The 23,608-nt window shown below is 48.3% G+C and overlaps 1 protein-coding gene and 1 pseudogene across 1 annotated transcript in view; both read right to left on the minus strand.

The window, feature by feature from the left end:
• Positions 1-15,377: 15,377 nt before the first annotated feature.
• CRTC3 (CREB regulated transcription coactivator 3) overlaps positions 15,378-23,608 on the minus strand; it is a 131,350-nt gene continuing 123,119 nt past the window's right edge. The window contains exons 11-14 of the mRNA XM_011947416.1: positions 19,396-19,596; positions 19,227-19,307; positions 17,186-17,288; positions 15,378-16,436 (exon numbers count right to left, since the gene is read on the minus strand). Coding sequence (XP_011802806.1) covers positions 16,228-16,436; positions 17,186-17,288; positions 19,227-19,307; positions 19,396-19,596 — 594 coding nt within the window. The 3' untranslated portion in view covers positions 15,378-16,227. The remainder of the gene's footprint in view (positions 16,437-17,185; positions 17,289-19,226; positions 19,308-19,395; positions 19,597-23,608) is intronic.
• On the minus strand, positions 21,247-21,557 carry LOC105515576 (annotated as a pseudogene).

The following is a 23,608-nucleotide window of genomic DNA, read 5'->3' on the forward strand; positions in this document are numbered from 1 at the left end:
AAACAAAAAAACAAAACAGAGTTCATGGCTTTGCTCCAAAACTTTAGTGCTTTCTGCTATTGTCTTGTCATCTTGCTCATGTGTTTGTTTATTGCCTGCTTAGGGCACCCACTGGGTAAGCTATAAGAGCAGGGATCTTGTTCATCACCATATCCTCAGGACCTAGAACAGTGCCTAGCACATCAGAGGTGCTCAATAAATGTTAATGAATTGTGTACATGAAGTCCCCTCTGTGGACTGATGGTGAAACCTCGCCCCACATCAGCCTCTCCAGCAAGGTGGGACGGGGATGGTGGGAAGCGAGTCCCCTTCTTCTCTTCCCACCTGGAGCGACTAGGCGGTGTAGATTCAGGATCCTGAGCTCTGCTCTGCCTCTGTTGTTCTGGCTGTGCCTAAGAGTTGGTTTGGGTTGATTTCAAGGGCATTTTAATGAGATTTAGCAATACGAGGTGGTAGAATTTCCACTCCCTCTAATAAACTCCTGAAAGTCAGACACATAGCATTTTTTCCTGTTTGTCATTATCTCCTTTGGCCTGAATTACAAAACATATGAAATAGAAAATATTCACAAACAATACAAAACTATAAAAAGTGAGTGCCCCTTTCTCTTCCCACTCTCTGATTATTTAGATGCCCTCCAGTTAAAACTCTCTCACAAACAGGTCTGAAAGGAGCATGCAAGCAGTCCCTCCACATCGCAGTTTTGCTTTCTGCGGTTTCAGTTACCTGCGGTCAACCACCATCTAAAAATAGGTGAGTGCAGTACAATAAGGCATTTTGAGAGAGAGAGAGAGAGAGACCGCATTCACATAAGTTTTACCACAGTATACTGTTATAATTGTTCTATTTTATTATTAGTTATTATTGTTAATCTCTTACTGTGCCTAATTTATAAATTCACCTTTATCATAGGTATGCATGTATAGGGACAAACATAGTCTATATAGCGCTCAGTAGTATTAGCGGTTTCAGGCATCCCCTGGAGGTCTTGCAATGTATCCCCTGAGGATAAGCGGGGGGCCTATTGTACTTGTTCATATCCACGTAGGGTGAGCTGGTATTTCCAAAGGATAGATTCCTGGAAGTTGATCTGCACATGTGCAGTGTTGATGGGTTCTTCCAGATGGCCCTTCGAAAGATCGCACAGCATCTAGTGCTCACAGCTGACGGGAGACTACTTTCCTTCTGCCAACTCTAGATATTGTCTGTTTTAAAAATTGCATTTATCCAATCCCCAGGGAGCATCAGGGTCATTTCTCAACTCCAGGCTATCTGAATTTCTTGTCTTGCAAGTTGTCTGCTCTTATCCATTGACCATTTATATACTGGAATATGAAGTTTTATCCTTTGATACGAAGGGGCTGTTTGCATTTTAGTGCTATTTTGCATGTTGCACATATTGTCTATTATTTGTCTTTTATCTTTGTTATAGTCTGTAGCCTTACAGAAGTTTTACATTTTTATGAGGTCAAATCTGTTCATTTTTTTCCTTTAGGGCTTCTGGGTTTTGTGTCTTGCTTAGGTTTTTCCCTTCTCCAAGAATATAGAAATATTTTATTATATTTTCTTCTGGGATCTTAGTAATTCTGTTTGAGGCTGGGTGCAGTGGCTCACACCTATAATCCCAGCACTTTGGGAGGCTGAGGCAAGTGGATCACTTGAGCTCAAGAGTTTGAGACCAGCCTGGGCAACATGGTGAAACCCTCTCTCTACAAAAACTGCAAAAATTAGCCAGGTATGGTGGTGGGCGCCTGTGGTTCCAGCTATGCAGGAGGCTGAGGTGGGAGAATCGCTTGAGCCCAGGAGGCAGAGGTTGCAGTGAGCAGAGATAGAGCCACTGGACTCCAGCCTGGGTGACAAAGCAAGACCTTGTCTTAAAATAATAACAGTAATTCTGTTTGACAGCTGATGCCAAATTGTCCTCTAGAAAGGTTGTTCCAATTTACATCCCATCAGCTGGAAGAACCCTATTTCCCCAACACCCTCACCAGCCCTGAGCATTAGTAATCTTTAAAAAGTTTTGCCAGTGGTGAATGTGTATTATTCAGCATTGTTGTTGTTTTAATTAGCATTAATTATGAGTGAGATCCAAAATCTTTTCATGATATTAGTTACTTGGATTTCTCTGTGAACCACAGGCTCCTCTCCTTGCCCCTGTTTTCTCTGTTGGGCTTTATCTTATTGATAAAGGGCTGTTTATGAAGGAAATGAGCCCCATGTCCTCATCTGGAGGGTAAATAATTTCCCCAGTAGGTCCCTCTGCCGCCTCCTGGCAGTAGGGGCGGAGCAAATCCTTGCCAAGCCCACCAGTCACCTACAGCTGCCTCCTCCCCTGGACTCAGCACATCCCTAAGTCCCTAAGTGGGCCCTTCCCTTCCTTTCCTTCTTCCTTCCCTTCACAGGTGTTTTTTTTTTTCCCCGAGACGAGACGGAGTCTCACTCTTGTTCCCCAGGCTGGAGTGCAGTGACACCCTCCTGGGTTCAAGCAATTCTCCTGCCTCAGCCTCCTGAGTAGCTGAGTAGCTAAGTAGTTACAGGCATGCGCCACCACGCCTGGCTAATTTTTTGTATTTTTAGTAGAGACGGGGTTTCTCAGTGGTGGTCAGGCTGGTCTCGAACTCCCGACCTCAGGTGATCTGCCCGCCTCGGCCTCCCAGAGTGCTGGGATTACAGGCATGAGCCACCACGCCCGGCCTTCAGGTGTTCTCTTCTGAACACATCTTATGGCTAGAGTTTTCACATTCAATTTGGTCCTCACAACTTCTGATAATGAGGACATCCCTTTGTAGTTTCTATTCCTATTGCAGATTTTAAAATACATGTTGTTTCAGTCATGTTTAGAAACTTGAGTTGGGACAGGGAAGCTGGAACAAGTGCTCTGGCTGCCATATCTCCAGTGTTAAAATCTTTTTTTTTTTTTTTTCTTTTTGAGACAGGGTCTGGCTCTGTCGCCCAGGCTGGAGTGCAGTGGCAGTATCTTGGCTCACTGCAGCCTCGACCTCCTAGGCTCAAGTGATCCCCCTGCCTCAGTCTCCAGAGTAGCTGGGACCACAGGCATATGTCACCACGCCTGGCTGATGTTTTAATTTTTTGTAGACATAGGGCCTTGCTATATTGTACAGGTTTCCAGCTCCTGGACTCAAGCAATCCGTCCACCTCAGCCTCCCAAAGTGCTGGGATTATGCTTGGCCTCCCAGTGTTAAATTCTAAGTCACACACTAATTTCTCTTCTTGTTTCTTGTGGTTTAAAATTTGATTTTCTCCAAACTTTTGAGGTCTAGAATCATGTTATCTGCAAATAATGATCATTGTACCAGGCATCTGACTTTTTAACAAGCTCACATTTGTGAGCCACACTCTCATTCATGCAAACAAGACTAGGCGGATCTTTTTGAATTGAAAAAAGAATCCACTTCCTGCCCAGAGTCCGCTGGTCAGCAGCATGCAGTGGACTGGATACCCCGTAGCAGCTACTGCAAGGAAGTGAGCAAACGCCAAGGGGCGCTCGTTACAGGTAACAGCCCTGTCTGGGTAGCATTTGCATCTCCTCAGGTGTGATTTCTTGGCCACTCGCTTATTTATAGTAATGTGAATAGTCAGTGGCTGTAATAACATCATTCATGGATTGGTCAAAGGCATCTCTCAGACTTCCCTGAGCCTGGACCCACTTGGTCATCCTCGGTGCTGGAAGCTCTGTGATGCCCTCTTATCCTGTTCTGCGGCTGTCTCTCGGCTTTGGTCCCTTCCTTTCCTCATTTCCCCTCTTTGCTTTTTTTTTTTTTGGAGGCAGACTCTTGCTTCGCTGCCCAGGCTGGAGTGCAGTGGTATGATCTCGGCTCACTGCAACTTCCACCTACCAGGTTCAAGTGATTCTCCTTCCTCAGCCTCCTAAGTAGCTGGGACTACAGGCTCCTGCTGCCACATCAGTTACTTTTTATATTTTAAGTAGAGATGGGGTTTCACCATGTTGGCCAGGCTGGTCTTGAACTCCTGACCTGAAGAGATCTGCCTGCCTTGGCCTCCCAAAGTGTTGGGATTGCAGGTGTGAGCCACTGCGGCTGTCCATGGATCCTTTCAAAGCCTTTAAATCGCTCCCACGTGCTGGCTTCATCCTCCCCTGCCTGTCTCCATGCCTTTCCGGTGTGCCCCACAGAACATCAGCCCCACGAGATGTTCCAGACAGAAAAGATTCAGGGGACAGTTTGAGAAGTGCTGACTACTATGCTGACCTCTTGGAAATGGTTTGGCATTTCAAAGATTTGAAGAAGTCCTTCAGTGCAGACATATCTTCACTGTTTCTCCAGTAGCCAGTGCCCCAGGCTGGTCTGAATGCTGAGGTGTGTACCCCTTCTCAGCGTTCTGCGGAGTCAGCGCTTTCCACGCCTTGCTGTGGGGCATGCTGGCTTTCAGGAGCCTGGGTGGGAAGTGATGAGAGAGTATTGTCTGCAGTGACTACAGATGCATGAAGGTGTCACATAGGAAGTTCCTCAGAGCTAGGCCAGAGACATTTATCTGCAGGAAGAACCAGGAGCAGGAAGTGACACATTTCACCAGACCCCACTGCTACCACCCACTCCAAAAGAGAAGGCAGAGCCAGCACCAGGAGCCTGGATGGGAGGCCAGGAGCCTGGATTTCAGGCCAGGATCTCAGATGGGAGTCCAGGAGCCCAGATCCAAGGCCAGGAGCCCAGATGTGAGGCCAGGAGCTCGGATTTGAGGCCAGGAACCTGGATGGAAGGCCAGGATCCCAGATGAGAGGCCAGGAGCCCGGATGTGAGCCCAGGAGCTTTAACCTGGGAGCACCAGGGAGCACAGTGGCCACTTTCCTGGCCAAGCTAATACATGACAACAGGGAGAAGAGCCTCGCAAGTACAGGTAGGGCTTGGTGTCAGGGAGTAAAACGAGCTCTTGTCCAAATATAAACAAAGAGCCCTGGAGTAATAGAAATCTTGGAAGGCTGCTGTGTGAAGTACCCAGGTACCCAGGGGCAACAAGGGCCACCTCAATAACACAACACGGAACTGCCCCGGGAGAGTGAGCCCTGGATGCCAGAATTCGGGGACAGTGAGGGGCAGCTGTCAGCTGGGTTTCCCAAACTCTGTCCACCAACATCTTGCTCTGATAATGTAGGCTCTACCTAGCCTTAAAATTTGTCAGCCAAACCAAGACCCTTTTGAAGACCACTTGAGCCCAGGAGGCAGAGATTGCAGTGAGCTAAGACCGCTCCACTGCGCTCCAGCCTGGGTGCAGTGACCAGGGTGCAGAGCGAGACCCTGTCTCGAGAAAACAAAAACAAAAACAACAAACAAACAAACAACAAAAACCCCACCTCAAACCAGGACCCTTCTGAGGACGAAAGGAGGCACCATTGATAATCGTGCCAGGACAACAGGCGATCAGCGGGACACAGGGACGTGTGCATAGGAACGAGGCCTAGAGGCAGCGCTGCTTAGGAGTCAAGTGCATGGGCCCTGGAGTTACAGAGACCTGGGTTCAAATGTGATCTCCACCCTTCCTAGCTGTTAAGATGGGGCAAGGCAGTGGCCTCTCTGTGCCTCAGTTTCCTTATCTATAAAATGGGAATGGTGGTGCCCATCTCATGGGGCGTGCTTGCCCCTTGGATACAGTTCCTGAATGTTAACTATCATTTTCCTCACTATTCTTTCTATAAAATGGGTCCTTTATTGCTAGACATGATAAATAAAACAAGAAGGTTTGTTGAGAAGGACAAAGCCCATACTTTGAAAGCGGCATTGAACAGTTTTCTGAACACAGAGGGTTCCTGCCCAGGCCTCCGCCCCTCCTCTCTGATGGGTCTGGCCAGGGCACCAGCACCCATCCTCAATCTTCTCAGGACGCCAGCTTTGCAGCCCAGGAGCTCCAGGACTAACCTGATATGATTCCTATCACCTGCTCAAAGCCTGGCTTGTTTAAAGTACGGGATCCTCTTCAGCTGTCTTCTACATAGGCGCTGCTGCCCTCTAACAAGCTCTGCAACCTCCCAGGGACCGTCTTACCAGCCGCAAACGAAGTCATGCAAACTGAGGCTGCCCGGGCCCCTCTCCTCCCAAAAGCCAGGCCAGTGTAACCCGGTCCCCATGTCATGCTGGCTGGGTCAGTGTTCTCTCCTAGGAATCTGAAGCTTGAATGGGGGAGAAACAGGAGTCCAGGAGTCACTGCAAATGAGCCATATGGACAGTCATGGGCACCCAGAGCTCAGGGCTTTTGAACCTTCTTGTCCAAACTTGCAGGTGAGTCCTGGAAGCAGAGACTTTTGCCTCTCCACCCAGACTGGGCTGTCCTGGAAAGGTGCAGATGGAAAGGATGAAAAGAATGACATTGGCTGGGTGTGGTGGCTCACACCTGTAATCACTTTGGGAGGCCAAGGCGGGCAGATTGCTTGAGGCCAGGAAGTCAAGACCAGCCTGACCAACAGGGCGAAACCCTGACTCTACTAAAAATACAAAAATTAGCTGGGTGTAGGTGTACGTGCTGGTAATTCCAGTTACTTGGGAAGTGGAGGTTGCAGTGAGCCAAGATCATGCCACTGCATTCTAGCCTGGGCAGCAGAGCAAGACCCTGTCTCAAAAAAAAAAAAAAAATGACATTGGCTGCCATTTAATTGGATGCTGAGGAGTCAGAATCGAATCAGAAGCAGTCCTTATGTCAAGTTTCTTATAGACCAGTGGGGAGGCAAACACTCTACCACAAAATCAGCTCTACAGTTAAAAAAGTAAAGCTGTGGAAATCAAGTTCAACTCAAGCATAAAGGGAAATGAACAGAGAAGGTGTATCACTCAACTGTTGTCACATAGATGCTGTGTAACAAATGGCCATAATTCAGTGGCTTACTACTCTAAGCATTTATTTTCGGCTCATGTGTCTGTAGATTTCTGGGGCAGCCCTGCCGATTTCAGCAGGACCTGGCTAGATGGCTCCCGGGCATGGGTTTGGTTGAGGTCTGTTCTGTCTCTCATTCTTCTGGGACCAATAGGCTACCCAGGGAGTAGCTGGGCCAGTGGCAATGGCAGAATCACAAGAGGGTGAGCCGAGTCACCAAGCCCACGTCAAAGTGCAAAGGCCTGAACCCAGTGGGCCTGACTCCAAGGCCTCCTGACCCCATGTCAAGGCTTTACTGTTTGGTCACATTCCAACATCTCATTGGCCAAAGTAAATCATATAGCAGAGCCCAAGGGCAAAGGGCTTGGGGGCAGCTGTCAAGGCCTGCCATTAGGTCTGTGGGTGCCTGTTGTCTGGGTTTGGGGGTCAAGTAGATGGGGACACCTAGATGGGACGGGAAATCTTTTAAAAAATGGGTGGGGTAGAGCCTAGAGGTCCTGCAGTGGGAGGGGAGGAAGGTAAATATTTGCAAATGAGAATCCAAACCTCACAGAAGGCTTCACAGAGGAGGGGTCACTTGACCTAGGCCTGTAAGGAGAAGTTAGATTTTTCAAAGTGAAGATGGGTGTTGCACGGTGAGCAGGTGTATGCAAACCTACTCCCAAAGGCCGAGGGAGTTGAGAGGCTGAACACAGAGGCTGAAAAATCCAGTTGCTTAGGAACATTTTAATAGGGACTTAGAAACAAAAGCCATGTCTCGGGCAGCGAGGAGACAGTGGATCCCTGTGCTGTTGCCTCCCACCCCCCAAGACCCAGGGAGTATATACCATAGGGTTATAACATATTTATAGTGTACTATAAATAGTACCATAGCTTTATGATAACATATTTACAATGTTTATGATACAGATTTACAGTGTTTTTGATAACATATTTACAGTAAGTGTGTGCTCTTAACAGTAGATAAAAGTACAAATCTTAGAGGTAGTCCTGGAAGTGGGGATAATCGGAAGTTAACATGGCGCATTAGCATCCAGGAGGGAGTTGCTTTGGCCTCCAAGGTGGGATAGGGCATAGCTGTCAAAGGGTTGATGGGGAGGGGGCATTGAGATCCAAAGCCTGGCATGTCCTTTCTTTGAACACAGTACCTGGGACCCCACTCCAGTCATTTTATTTCCAAATTCTAAAACTTCAACTCTGTGCCATCAGATACAAGTTCAAGACACAGTGGTTTTTAGCGAGTCATCATAATGGAGGGTACAGTGCTTTGTCTCCTTCCTGTAAATTCCATCGGGCCTGAGTCAGTCAATTGTATAGCCCACCCTCAGACCTTGAAAAGACTCCTTGATGACACAGTCAAGGTAGCCACAAGGTGAAGGAAAATAACCCAAGAATGGAAAAACCCATTCTAGAAGGACAGGTGGTGGAACAGGGAATCCATACACACAGAACAGGCCAAACAATGGTGGGAACGATGGTTATAGGACAGGATGTAAGTAGTATAAACCTTGACAATGTAAAAATGTGAACTCACAAAATTTGGGAGGGGTGAGGAGCTAGGAAGTGGTGGTGAGCTCATTTCCTTATCCTAAATCGTAGGTTGTCAAGAGATGCCATCTATAGTTGAAACATGTTGAAAGAATGAATTCAGCTGCTTAATATTTTTCTTTCCTTTAGAGAAATAATTTAGAACCAGAAGCAGCAGTATCATTATTTGCAGCTTGGTAGTTTCTTTAGTTACATTTAAGTTGCCTTTTGTTCTGTTAAATTTAAGTATGGCACTTTTTCTAAAAAGAGTATGTATTGTATGAGCCCATTTTGGTTAAAAAAAAATCCTTTTCTCTGAATATGTGCGTAGAGAGATGTCTCCATCCATGTTCTCTGGGTGTCAGCCATGATTATTTCTGGGGGTGCTGGATTTCCGGACCACTTGAAATTTTTGTTTTTTGTACTCTTCGGTGTTACTTGAATTTCTTATAATGAGCATGCACTATTTTTATCAAAGCAAAGCTTTTTTAAAAAATTAAAATACATTCTGGAAAAGAGAGAGAAAAAAAACATGTGTTCCTTTGCTTCAGTCTCACTGGGATCCATGGGGACCGTTCCCAGGGGCTTCTGAGAGCCCACCACTGCAGGGGGAGGGGTGCGGTTCATTTCCGCACCCCTCACTCTGGTGATCGGCGTGATCGGGGGCCGGGGGTGCACGGGGAGGGAAATTTGTGAGCAGACCCTGAAGGATGCACTTTGGAGCCCTGGGTTCTGGGCCAGTGGGGTCAGAAGGCCTTGATGTCAGGCCTGTTGGGTCCGGGCTTTGTGCCTCCACTGTTTAGTTGGGTGACAGAGCCTCTATGGGCCTGTTTCCTCATCTGTAAATTCAAGAAGTCATCCTTGGCCGGGGGCAGTGGTTCACACCTGTAATCCCAGCACTTTGGGAGGCCTAGGCAGGTGGATCACCTGTCAAGAGTTCGAGACCAGCCTGGCCAACATGGTGAAATCCCATCTCTACGAAAAATATAAAAATCAGCCAAGCGTGGTGGCGTGGTGGATCCCAGCTACTCAGGCGGCTGAAGCAGGAGAATCGCTTGAACCCGGGAGGCGGAGGTTGCAGTGAGCCAAGATCACCCCACTGTACTCCAGCCTGGGTGACACAGCGAGACTCTGTCTCAGAAAAAAAAAAAAAAAAAAGGAGTCACCTGTGCCCTGCCTCATTTTCAGGTTGATGTAAGGGATGTGCGTGGTGCTGTCACAGGGTTCAGCCTGGGAGGCCACATAGATTCCTGGCTTCATGCAGGAAGGAATTCAAAAGCAAGCTGATAAAGTGATAGCAAGTTTATTAAGAAAGTAAATGAATAAAAAAGGGGCTACACCAGCAGCATGGGCTGCTCGAACTCAGTAGACTTATGGTTATTTCTTGATCATACGGTAAATAAGGAGTGGATTATTTATGAGTTTTCCGGGAATGGGGTGGGAATTTCCTGGAACTGAGGGTTCCTCTTCCTTTTAGACCATATAGGGTAAATTCCGGACGTTGCCATGGCACTTGTGAACTGTCATGCGCTGGTGGGAGTGTCTTTTAGCAGCAAATGTATTATAATTAGCGAATAATGAGCAGTGAGGACAACCAGAGGTCACTTGCGTCATCATCTTGGTTTTGGCGGGTTCTGGCAGTTTCTTTATTGCATCCTGTTTTATCAGCATGATCTTTGTGATCTTTATCTCGTGCTGACCTCCTGTCTCGTCCTGTGACTTTGAATGCCTAACCTCCTGGGAATGCAGCCCGGCAGGTCTCAGCCTCATTTTACCCACAGCCCCTGTTCAAGCCTGTAATCCCAGCACTTTGGGAGGCCGAGACGGGCGGATCACGAGGTCAGGAGATCGAGACCATCCTGGCTAACATGGTGAAACCCCGTCTCTACTAAAAAATACAAAAAACTAGCCGGGCGAGGTGGCGGGCGCCTGTAGTCCCAGCTACTCGGGAGGCTGAGGCAGGAGAATGGCAGAAACCCGGAAGGCGGAGCTTGCAGTGAGCTGAGATCCGGCCATTGCACTCCAGTCTGGGCGACGGAGCGAGACTCCGCCTCTAAAAAAAAAAAAAAAAAAAAGATGGAGTCACTCTGGTTTGAACGCTTCTGACGGTGCAGTGTCTGGTAGTCCGGGTGGTCACTAAGGATACTTATTACTCCACATCATAGAATTCAATTCTAGCCAACACTACTGCCAGCCCTGCTCAAAGGCTAAAGTTGAGGGGGTTCAGGGCTCTCTCTGGCCTGTTCTGGGTCCTAAGAGCCACTCTTACAGTGGCAGCTCCACCTAGTGTCCACATCAGGCCATAGCAGCATATAGCTGGTCTATTGTAAACCCCAATTTCCATACCTGCCTGCCATACAGCACTTATTAGGCAAAATGGACCAAAGATCTTTTTTTAATTTTAATTTTTAATTTTTTTGAGACAGTCTCACTCTGTCACCCAGGTTGGAGTACAGTGGTGTGATCTCTGCTCATTGCAACCTCTGTCTCCTGGGTTCAAGGAATTCTCCTGCCTCAGCCTCCCTAGTAGCTGGGATTACAGACACCCGCCCGGCTAATGTTTGTATTTTTGGTAGAGACGGGGTTTCACCATGTTGTCCAAGCTGGTCTCGAACTCCTGACCTCAAGTGATCATCCAGCTTCAGCCTCCCAAAGTGCTGGGATTACTGTCGTGAGCCACTGTGCCTGGCCCAAAATAAGATCTAAAATCATTCCTCCCAGATCTAAGATTTAGTATTTTGAAACAAGTACACAAACTCAGTACTTTTCAAGAGTCCACTATCCTGTGTTTGGAAAGATGGCAGAGGAGGAGGAGCTGGAGGAGGTGGAGGAGGGGTGTGGAGGAGGAGGAGGGTTTGGAGGAGGGGGAGGGGTGTGGAAGGGGAGGGATGTGGAACAGGAGGGGGTGTGGAGAAGGAGACAGGAGGAGGTGGAAGGGTTTGGAGGAAGACAAGGGGTGAGGAGGAGGGGCGTGGAGGAGGAGAGGTGTGGAGCAGGAGGGGTGTGGAGGAGGAGGGTTGTAGAGTAGGAGGGGTGTGGAGGAGAAGGGGTGTGAAGGAAGAGGAGGGGTGAGGAGGAGAAGGGGGGAGGAGAAGGGGTGAGGAGGAGGGGTGTGTAGGAGGGAAAGTGTGGAGGAGGAGGGGTGAGGAAGAGGAGGAGGGGTGTGGAGGAGGAGGTGTGGTGTGGGGGAGGAAGGGTTTGGAGGAAGAGGAGGGGTGTGGAGGAGGAGGGCTTTGGAGGAGGAGAAGGGTTGAGGAGGAGGGGTGTGGAGGAGAAGGGGTGAGGAGAAGGGGTGTGGAGGAGGAGGGCTTTGGAGGAGGAGAAGGGTTGAGGAGGAGGGGTGTGGAGGAGAAGGGGTGAGGAGAAGGGGTGTGGAGGAGGAGGGCTTTGGAGGAGGAGAAGGGTTGAGGAGGAGGGGTGTGGAGGAGAAGGGGTGTGGAAGAGGCTTGGAGGGCTGGAGAAGGTGGTTTGGGAAGGTTGATGGAAAGCAGAGGATGGTAGAGGGGGAGGATGATAGGAGACAGGCATAGCCTGGGTGGTAGAATATGGAGAAAAGCTTTCCTGGAGCCAGAGAGGATTTTGGAGGGAGGGAGTGGCCGAAGGGCTTCAGGGATGCAGCTGACATCAGAGGGCCTTAGACAGAGGCAGGAGAGTAGGGAATCCTGGAGCAGGCGGAAGGGAGCTGAGCAGGAGTGCTCCTCCAGGAGAGGCAGGACACAGGGCTGTGGCATGAGGCATAGCTGGTGGGGAAAGGGGCGTTTTCTGTTCTGAGGAAGGAGACTGGACATCTTCACAGGCTGATGGGGAGGCACCATCAGAGAAGGCTAAGTAGAGGGCCCCAGAACATCAGCAAGTCCTTGGGGAAGGTCAGATTGATGTGGAAATGGGACCTTGTAAGGCAGAGGGACGCTGGGGAAGGTGTGACGGGTTATGGGACGGAATGGGGAGCAGGTGGGACATGGAGGGAGCTGACCCAGGTGGCCTGGATAGGAGGCAAGAAGCCCTCATGTGGTCTGATGAGTCTTGAGGAAAGAATGGCGTGGGTGCCCCATGCGGCAGGAGAGGGCTGGGTCAGCACAGCCTGGAAGTGCTGGTTCTTCCCACAGGGCTCCCAGCAACAGAAAGCTCAGCCTGAGTGATGTGGTGGCAGGAGAAGGGGCCTGTGGGTGTCACGTAGGCCATGAGCCAGGTGGGCCCAGGCAGAAGCAAGGAAAGCTAGGAGAGGACGGGCAGGCTGACAAGAGGGGACAGGGAAGAATTCTCAGTGGGGTCAAAGAACAGGGTGTGTGCGGACCAGAGTGGAAGTGGGGTCTCAGGAAGTTACAATCAGAGACAGGATTTCCAAGTAAGATTTCAGGAGACAGTCACCTTTATGACAAGCGCTGGATGTGGCTGTTTGCGTTGAACCCTGCTGGGATGGGGGTCTGGGGAAGGGACAGGGCTAGAGGCCAACCCAGGACGGAGCATCTGGTGGAGGAAGGGCGGTGGGCAGACGTGGAGGGGTGCTGGCTGCGGGGGCAGGAGACTGAGCTGCCTCCAGCTAAGGGAACTGAGTGCCCCTCCATGTATAACAAGAAGGCCTGACCCACAGCTGGTGCAGGGCCTGCCTTGCCAAGGCCCCAAATCCCAGCTGCAGGCTGAGCTGTGCAGGAGGCGGTGAGAGCAAGGCTCCCCATCAACCTCTCACCCAAGTGAAGAAAAACACCACCAAATGCAGAGACAACCTCATTGTGCTGCTTTTAATTACGAAAGATGTAAAATGATGCATTATAAAACTTGGAAGCAACTTTATACAAATTCCAATCTTTAAATATGGTTGAACAGGGTGCCCTGGGGGTCAGGACACTGGCAGGAAGTCTGATGAGTTGCTGGGATGGTCCCATCCATGAAACACTGGACACATGCTGGGAACCATCTGTGCATAAATCAGAAGAGCCAACAAGCGTGGGAATGGGAAAGGTCTGCAAATACGCACATGGACTTGAAGATACAACACCAGCTCAGGTAATATACAGCTCAGGTAATATACAGAAGAAATGAAACAGGAGACACAGGACAAAGGAGAATTCATGACATGACCAAGAAACCCTTCTAACGCTCTATGTCCTAAAACCCACAACCATACAGAAAGAAAAAATGGAAATGCAGACAGGTTTTTAGTTCTATGCTGTTTAACTGCTATAAGTGAGAGTAGTACAATGATCGATTTCTTGTGACAACACTAAATATTGAAAAATAGTTTACTCTGAAGTATGCAGCTGCTTCAAATGCTGAGGACCACAACTGGTTTTGTTACAAAGGCCACAGTGAGTGCAGGCTCACGTGCTGCGGGCCAGGGCGACCCTGCCCGTGGTGAGTCCTCCACACCTTCTAGGCGGAGTGGGTTGTACAATGCCCAAAACCTTTCACAAGAAAAGACTGCACTCATAGACCTAAGGACAAACTGAATTCAGTGCTAAACCATATTGCCCCTACTATACACCCCCAAATAAATCTGTTCCCTTGGAGGCCTGTTTTGTTTTCACAAGTCACCTGGAGAACCCCTGTGGGGCAGTGGGGTTCACTGTGTAGGTCTTAGGGTCTCCTGTTGCCAGGCAGGGTGGCTGCTGTGCAGACAAATTGAACTGGGACCCTGATATGATGATACCCACGGGTAAGGCACTATGTGAAAAGTGGACTATGCTGAGAACTGTTTTATAAAAACACAACTCTTAGAATATCAGCACCATCCCCTGTTGGGAGTGAGATCAGGTTTGGGAGCCCTTTGACACAGGAGCTGGCTTTTTTTGGCACACTGGGGAGCTGGGTAGCATTGCCACTAAAGGCTCTTTAACAAAAAGTCTCCCCTCTGAGGTCTCGAGCACAAAGGGATCTGAAAGTGTAACTGGGCACAGGGCTGGCAAGGGCAGGCCAGCAGGCCCTTCCTGAGCTGGAAATCAGGCGAGGAGAACTCTGGTTTGATTTCCCAATTCCACAGCAAAGATTTGGGGCAAATGTGAAACAGATTCCAGAGGAAGGTGGAGGGGCACCCCATGAGGGTTATTTTAAAGATCAGAGGCAAGGTCAGAAGATAGAAATGGAATGAGGTCTGGAGAGGCTAACCAGCCCAGGGTCTTGTGACGATGGCTCCTTTTACATAAGGGACAGGTGTGCCAGATTCAGACCCTCATTGTACAGCCTTGCTCCTCTGGGTGGAGCCGTCCAGCAACCCTCAATACACTCCAGGGTCTCCTGGAAGGGCAGTGGCTGTCCAAGCAAAAATCCTGGCATCTTTCATCTCTCCTTCAGGGTTCTCCTCCTCTCTACCCTGTCCTCTCACAGCCTAGATCCCTCCCCTGTAGTGCTCTGCCCCATTCAAACCTACTGGCTTCACCTAAGTTAGAGGAGGCAGGCGGTGGTTGAAATCTGGTCCATCTATTTTATGAGAGGGTATTAATGACTAATGATGGTTCCGTGAATTAGGCCTTCGTTTTACTATAAACTATTTTTTCAACCTTAAAGAATGAATCTCTACTTGAAGCAATTTAGAGCCAAACATGGATCTGAGAGGGAAGATCTTCCTGGGTGGGGCCCAGACAGGGTCCCTCAGGGCCCTCACCTGCTCAGCCCTTTCGGATGTACTCAGAAGACAGCTCCCACCCACCCGCATGGAGCACAGCCCAAGGAGAATGCAGTGCCCGGCTTCACTGTGATTTGGTCACCTAGTGTTAAAAGCATATTAAAGTGCATGCTTCACCATAGGCACGAGTGCTAGAAAAGCTAAAGCTCTGAGAAGATTTGGCAGGGAAGGGGGATAGCTACAGATGAGCCTGCCTTACAGCATGGTGGACGCAGTCATTCATCCTGCACTGCACACGCTGTTCTGCAGCACTCACTTCAGCACACGAGTGTGCTGCCACGCACGTGTTAGGTGCTATGGGTTCAACAATGAATAAGGCACTGTCCCTGCCCTCAAGGAGCTTATGGTCTGGGGGGGTGACATTAAACTCCCAGCCCACAGAGCCACAGCTCCTCCGGCTGCTCTGAGTGGGGAGGTCTGTGCTTGTCCGGAGTTTGTCTGGAAGCCACTGAGTGTGAGACAGCTGCAGTTCCTGTCTTCCTTCCCCGCTCCCCAAGAAGGAGCATAGTTCTCTTCAGGCTCATCAGTGCCAGGGGACTCTTCTCAGTGACTGATAAAATGGTCTTCCTCTTCCTCTGGTCTATAAGGAAAAGGTGTACTTCTCTGAAGCAGCAGAAACCAACTGGGAGAAAATGAAAATTAGCCTTCAGTTTGCCTAACTCAAGCCTGCTTTCGGACTTGTGGCAAAAACTTCTTCATGTCATAAATCAGGCATGGGAGAGAGCCGTGGGGTCCGCTCAGCCTGGGAATGTCCCCTGCTGGAGGGCCTTGCCCTCCGGGTCAGGTCAGAGCAGGCATCGAGGTGCCCTCTCTGGGCCACCACTCCAGGCTGAGCCTCCCACTCCGGACTCGCCTTCGGTGCAGCCGGAGATCAGTGGTTCTGAGCACTACACAATGCCACGGAGGCCTCCAGTGACATGATATTTCCTACTCTTACACGTCGATGGACTGGAAGGCCAAGAAAAAGATGCAATGGAGGTGAACTTTCCAGTTCATGGGAAGCTCCAAGCAGCCTGCCTGCTGCAACATGACTTTGGCCACAGGCTGGAGAGGCAGTACATAGCTGTGTGATCTGGAGGAAGCCACAGTGTCTGAGATGGGACCTCATCTGAAAGTCTGGAGCCGTGGCATTGGTTCCTTCTATGTCAAGATAACGAAAGCCAGCAGTCAGCTGGCTCCATTCTATTCCATTCTATTTTGGCTGTTGCAGAAAAACATTCTTCTGTTCCACTGCCTTCTGTTCACAGTCTGTCAGCTCGAAACGTCTCTTCAACAGAGGGGTCCAGCAGGCCCATGCTGGAGTCACTTAACATGTTGAGTCCGTCCAGGCTCAGGGGTTCAATCTGCAGCTCCTCTTCCAGTGGAAATGGAGTGTCCACGTTCAGGCTGACCTCGGGCAGGCCTGCCAGCGCACTGTTGAGGTCTTTGAACAGGTTGGTGCTGGAGTCTTCTGAAAGGGGTGGCCAGAGAGGAAAACAGTACGCTTAGGAGGCATGAAGGCTCCAGGCTACTAAGCAAACCCAGCTGATGACGGTCCCCTAAACTGCTATCCCACATGTCCTTACCACCCCTAGGCCCACAGTTCTTGTCCTGGAGTCTACATTCTTGTCAGTCAGTTGCACAACTCCCAATTTTTGCAAGTTTTTTTCCTTTTGAACAGTCATCAGTCACCTAAGATGAAATCTTTCTTTTTTTTTGAAACAGAGTCTCACTCTGTCACCCAGGCTGGAGTACAGTGGCACTATCTCAGCTCACTGCAAGCTCCACCTCCCGGGCTCACATCATTCTCCTGCCTCAGCCTCCCGAGTAGCTGGGACTACAGGTGCCCGCCACCATACCCGTCTAATTTTTTTTTGGTATTTTTTAGTAGAGACGGGGTTTCACTGTGTTAGACAGGATGGTGTTGATCTCCTGACCTCATGATCCACCCGCCTCGGCCTCCCAAAGTGCTGGGATTACAGGTGTGAGCCACCGTGCTCGGCCAGATGAAATCTTTCAGAAAAGGCTTTGACTGCCAGGCCCATCGCCCTGCGTCACGGTCTCTGAGGCTGGACACCTGCATCTCAAAGAGTCAAGTCGACCCAGGCAACGTTCGCTTTTTGCTTTATATAATATTATGTTGTTTAAACTATCTTATGAAGGTACCTAAACACACAACAAAATAAAAGCAGTAAAGAAGCTGAGGGGTGGCTCACTCACCTGTCAGGATGGTGTTTGGGAAACTCCCGCAGTTGGAATATGGGCTTGGTCTCAAATGAAAAGAGTCCTGCAGTTCTCGGGAACCTTGTTGCACCAGAGGCACCTGGAAGCATCAAAGGTCACGTGAGGAAGGCCACACCTCTGCTTCCAAGGAGGAAGGGAGTATTGCAATGTGCTCCCAGAGCAAAACCTGACTTGCAAACTAATACATATTCCCTTCTTTCCAGGATCCCAGAGTGCTTTGCTCTTGTGGTGATGTATGTACGATATTCTTGTCGGGGAGGCAGATGCTGAGGTGGAGGAGGGGCCCCTGAAGCCCACAGCGCGGTGACTTTTCCCCAGCCTACTACACCATCCCAAGAGATACCAGTGGTCATGGTTTCTGTGGCCCCTCAGACATGTCTCCTCAGCCTCACCAAGGCCTTTGTAAACTGCCTTCTGTGGGAACCCTTCAAAGGCTCTGTCTATAACCAAGAAAGTATGGATTCTTTTCTTCCTTGGTTTCTTTCTTCCTCTTTTTTCTTTACAGATTGGGTCTCTGTTGCCCAGGCTGGAGTGCAGTGTCGCCATCTCGGCTCACTGAAACCTCCACCTCCCAGGCTCAAGCGATCCATCCATCTCAGCCTCCCAAATAGCTGGGACCACATGCCACCATGCCTGGCTAATTTTTGTCTTTTTTGTAGAGACCGGGTCTTGCTGTATTTTACCCAGGCTGGTCTCAAACTCCTGAGTTTAAGCAAGCCACCTACCTCGGCCTCCCAAAGTGCTGGGATTATGGGCGTGAGCCACTGTGCCTGACCTATTCCCTGGTTTCTAGAAAACTGAGAAAGTGGAAGCCTTTCCTTTTCACACTCAGAAGGAGGGAACTCAGGCAAGCTTCTCCTTATGAGAAAGCCTCTATGAGGACTGGTTATAACTGTGGCCAATTTTAGGTTCCTTTCCTGAAATTAATTTTCTAAGCCATTAAGAAGTTGCCATCATTTTTCAGGGAGACACTGATTCCCGTCTAGACTAAAATGGCTCTTTAGAAAACATGGAGGCAAGGAGGACTGGTTCTTGCCCGAAAGCTTCATCTGTGGCCTACTTAGGAAACAGCTATCTTAATTTATTTTATTATTATTAAGTTCTTGGCCGGGCGCGGTGGCTCACACCTGTAATCCCAGCACTTTGGGAAGCCAAGGCGGGTGGATCACTTGAGGTCAGGAGTTCAAGACCAGCCTGGTCAACATAGTGAAACCCCGTCTCTACTAAAAATACAAAAATTAGCTGGCCGTAAGGGTGCATGCCTGTAACCCGAATTACTCAGGAGTCTAAGACATGAGAATTGCTTGAACCCAGGAGGTGCAGGTTGCAGTGAGCCGAGATCATGCCACTGCACTCCAGCCTGGGCGACAGATAAAAAAAAAAAAAGTTCTGGAAACTGTTCAACCCTTCTTCCACTCCTTAATCCATCGGAGGGCCCAGTCCATACTTACTGAATACTACCGAATATCATAAAATCTAGGAATATTAAAAATAGTCAAGTTAGGGAGAAACTAAACTGTAAAAGCAAGTGGCCGAGTTGAAAACGCCTCACAGGAGGAGCTCCCCTCACTCCCCAGGACTGAGGTCCCCCCCGGAGGCCACACGCTGTGCCAGGTGCGCCAGCCTGGGTTCAGGCAAAATGCGGCGCCACCTTCTGACCCCGCGGTGGGAGCAGGTGCCACCCTCCCTATGCCTCAGTTTCAACATGAGGGCACTGAGGCGGCGGGTGCTGTGTCCCTTCCAGCGTTCATGATTTTACAGTTCTACAACGAGAGTGTCATCAAGTCTCCTGCCAATTATTCCAATAGTTCCTCTGCTGAAGCCTGATACTAAATAACATAGCCAAAGCCAGCGTTTTAGGGCCAAAGAAGATGAAAGGCTCTTCTAGCCACAGAACACATCCAGAACCAGGGAAGTGGCATGTCTGGTCTGCTTGGTTCTGAGTTCTACACAATGAACAACCTAAATGGTACAGTTTATGCACCAAGGGAGGGGAAGGCAGGGGTGATCCACCCACCTGTTGAGGAAAGGCAGGGCCTGGCCTCATGGACTGCTGGTCAAAACCCACATCTGGGAAGAAGCTGGTCAAAGATGAGCCCTTCAGAGAGTAAGGAGGTGACCATTTAGCTTGGAACTCAGAGCAAAACAAGCATTCCCTCCGCACCAACACTGCCGCCAGGACTCACCTGGGCTGGGAGAAGCTGAAAGTCTGACTGTGGCAGTGAGGAGGCTGCCTGGGGCTGCTGGGCAGGGGCCTCAGGGGTGCGGGGCTGCTGCAGGAGGGGCTGGGTGAGCTCCTGGGGCGCAGGGTAAGGGGGTGGCGGGGACACCTGGGCTTGAGCTTCTGTGGGCAGGAAGGAAAGGTGGCTTCGGTCTGAGGACACCATCTGCAAAACAAACACACAAAGCCACTAATGAGCTTCTGCGTTTCTAGTGTTAAGTCCTTTAGGATTAGGAAATGTCAGAGTGAGAGGAAGCCTGAGGTTTTCCTCACCGCGGTGTCCTGTGCAATGCTGTGAGAAGCCCCTTTCTCTTCCTTTAAAGTATATCTCAAATTTTACTTCCCCACAAAGCATGTTCCATTCAATGACCAGTTCTATTGTCTTAAAAGAACTAAACAAGAAAACAGTCAATTTAACCAATTTCCTTTCAGTTTTCTCTGTGAAAAGCATGTTTTGTTTTGTTTTGTTTTACAGCCATATCTTCTGGTTAAAAGTGGAAGATTGAAAAAGGCCCTTAGCTCTGCCATCTCCCCAAACCCTGTTAAGACACTACAACAACATTAACCAGCAATAAGCATTAATAAATAACACTAAACAATAACACAGAACACTAAATGATAACAAACAACACGAGGACAAAGATAACGGGAGAGAAGAAAATGGCAACAAAAGCTGGAAAATGAGAAGCAGATGGCCAAATGGTAACTGGCTTAGCAGAACTGAGAAAACCCAATGCTAAGCTGGCAGTGAGGAAAAACCAGGAGGCAATCTCATTTACAGCACTAAATCCCCACAGGGCTCTGGGATTGGGGACAGCAGGGAGCAGGGGCTGAAGCTAAAACCAGGAGGTTCTGGTCAAAGTTTGTGTAAGGGGCAGTCGGACCTGCAGAGCCCTTGCCTTGAGTGTGCTTCCACACACTGGCCCCCACCACCCCGCCGCCTGCCAGGAGACTGGAAGGTTCCACTCCTAAGAATAAAACTAAGGGACTCTGGATATTAGAAGGTGAGGCACTTTACTGAAAACACAGGGTTTAGAAGCAATTTCATGATCAAATCTTAAGATCTCCACCTTTCTTTCCCAACCTGGCTCTCAGGATGCTGGAATCCAGATATGCCGAGGTGGGACGTTGGAAGAGTGTCCTTTAGGGAACCTGACAAGGCCTGAGACAGAAAATCTTTTTTTTTTTTTGGAGACAGAGTCTTGCTCAGTCACCCAAGCTGGAGTGCAGTGGCACAATCTTGGCTCACTGCAACCTCCGCCTCCTGGGTTCAAGCAATTCTCCTGCCTCAGTCTCCTGAGTAGCTGAAATTACAGGAGCATGCTAACACGTCTGGCTAATTTTTGTATTTTTAGTAGAGACGGGGTTTCACCTTGTTGGCCAGGCTGGTCTAGAACTCCTAACCTCAGGTGATCCTCCCGTCTTGGCCTCCCAAAGTGCTGAGATTACAGGTGTGAGCCACCGCACCTGGCCAGAGAAGATCATAAAACTTATGACACCAGAAATTTCCCAAGGAAATGACCAAGCTAGATCATTCTACAATGAAGACCACACTCAGCAGTCCTGCCCACATACACAGAGCTGCCAGCCAGCTTCTCAGTGTCCTGCTTTCTTTCTTTTTTTTTCTCATTTACATATTTTTATTTGGAAATGTTTATATTAGTACAAGGAAACAATTTTGGAGACACTGGATATCATTAGTTATCACTAGTTTATTATAAAAGAGAAATATGGAAATTATTTACATGATGAAAGATTTCAGAACTTCAGTGGAATGGGCATCTTCACATTGATGCCATTTCAATAGTGACTTATTTCAGTCTATGTACTTTCCAAGAATGTCACCGTCTCTGAATAGGAAATAATCCTTGTCATCTAGAACTATTTTGGTGCCTCCATATTCTAGGAGAAGAACTTTATCTCCAACTTTCATGCTAACTGGCTGAATCTCTCCACCCTTTCCTTTAGATAACCCGATCCAACAGCGACTATTGTTGCTTGCAGTACTTTTCCTCGCGATTTTTCTGGAAGCATAATGCCTCCTTTGGTTACAGTTTCAGCAGCACTCCTTCCAACCAATACTCGGTCAAAGAGTGGAAGAAACTTTCTAAACGCTTGTCCCGCCATGACTCCCTTCGCCTCAGACTTGTACTCTGCTCTAGCGTAGCACTGCAAGGAGAGAGCCCCTCAGTGTCCCGTTCTTAAACGTGAGCAGAGCACCGAAGATCACCAGGCCCCGAGGAAACCATCTGCCATGAAAGTCAGAAGCCAAAGCAGACACACACAATCTTGGAAAGATGTGTGCAGGAAGAAGTAGTTGTGAAAAAAACAAAATCAGCATGACAATATTTAGGCTACTAAGAAAATCCTTATCTATTAGAGATACATATTGAAATATTTGCAATTTTTAAAAGCAGGGTATGGATGAAACAAGATAACAAAGCTGGCATGGTGGCTCACGCCTGTAATCTCAGACTTTGGGAGGCTGAGGCGGGTGGATAACCTGAGGTCAGGAGTTCGAGACCAGCCTGGCCAACATGGTGAAACTCCGTCTCTACAAAAATTAGCCAGGTGTGGTGGCGTGGACCTGTAGTCCTAGTTATTTGGGAGGCTGAGGCCAGGAGAATGGTTTGAACCTGGATGGCAGAGGTTACAGTGAGCTGAGATCACAGCACTGTACTCTAGCCTGGGCAACAGAGCAAGACTCCATCTCAAAAAAACAACAACAACAAAAAAAAACGTTAATTGTTGAGGCTAGATGATGGGTATAGGAGGACTTATTGTATTATGTTCTCTTCTCTACTTTTCATGCAATTAAAAAATTTTATTATAAAAATGAAGATAAATTAGAAAAAAATGACCACTAAAAACCTTAGAAAAATATGATATTGCATCTGTGGAATATGTATGATGCTATTAAAAAGGAACACTGAGAGAACAAAAAAGAACTCATAGCAATTTTAAAATGAGAGCAGAAATGAAAAACTCAACAGAAGGGTTGGAAGATAAAGCTGAGACACTCTTTCAGAAAGCAAAGCAAAACAAACAAGGAAGCAACCACAGAGAAGGAAAAGAGGAGAGAGAGAAAATAAGGATATTAGAGGAAAAGTCCAGGATAGTCAACATTCGTAGAGTTCCAGAGAGAGAACAGAGAAAACTGAAGGGAAGAAATCACTGAAGAAACTTTATTTCAATGTTCTTTAACATTTCCCAGAAATGAAGGCTGTGAGTATCCAGATTGAAGGAACCCACCAAATATGCAGACTCACGCCAAGCCACATTATCTTGAAGTTTCAGAACATTGGGGACAAAAAGATCTTACAAGCCTGGGGCGGAGGGGGGATTCCATGCAAAGTGTTAAGAGTCAGAATGGCACTGGATTTCTCAATAGCAACTTAGAAATGAAAAGGCAATCGATTCCAAGGGAAAATTATTTCAAATTTAGAATTCTATATTCAGCCAAATAATAATTAAATGGTAGATCAAATAAAGACATTTTAAGTCATACAAAGTCACAGGTACTCTTTCCTATAGAGCTACTGGAGAATTTATTTTTGAATGTATTGAGATCTGCCCAACTCCAAGAGTTGGGGACTGAATTAGTAATACACATAAATACATACAGATAACCAGGCTAACAAAAAAAGTCAGACATTTATTAACTCCCAGGAGGAAAAAAATTCTCATTTTCTTATTTCATGGTATACTATATGTCAACTCTAACTACATTGTAACTATAAAAACACTAAATATTGAGTATTGCTCTAACCAAAATTATAATAAATGAGGACGGTGGGTAGGAAATTGTGTGTGTGTGTGTGTGTGTGTGTGTGTGTGTGCTCATGTGCGCACATATGTGTGTGGTGGGGTTTGTGGGAGAGTGGAAAGAGAACTAAATTCTAACCTTCATTGGTAGGATGCCATTAGATAATGCCTAACACCAAAAATGTAGAACAAAAAATGCGTAAAACAACATGGTTAGGCCGGGTAAGGTGGCTCATGCCTGTAATCCCAGCATTTTGGGAGGCCGAGGTGGGCAGACTGCCTGAGGTCAGGAGTGCAAAACCAGTCTGGCTAACATGGTGAAACCTCATCTTTACTAAAAATACAAAAATTAGCCAGGCGTGGTGGCACACACCTGTAGTCCCAGCTACTTGGGAAACTGAGGCAGGAGAATC

The sequence above is a fragment of the Colobus angolensis genome, unplaced genomic scaffold (assembly GCF_000951035.1).
Source record: "Colobus angolensis palliatus isolate OR3802 unplaced genomic scaffold, Cang.pa_1.0 Scaffold264, whole genome shotgun sequence".
NCBI lineage: Eukaryota > Metazoa > Chordata > Mammalia > Primates > Cercopithecidae > Colobus > Colobus angolensis.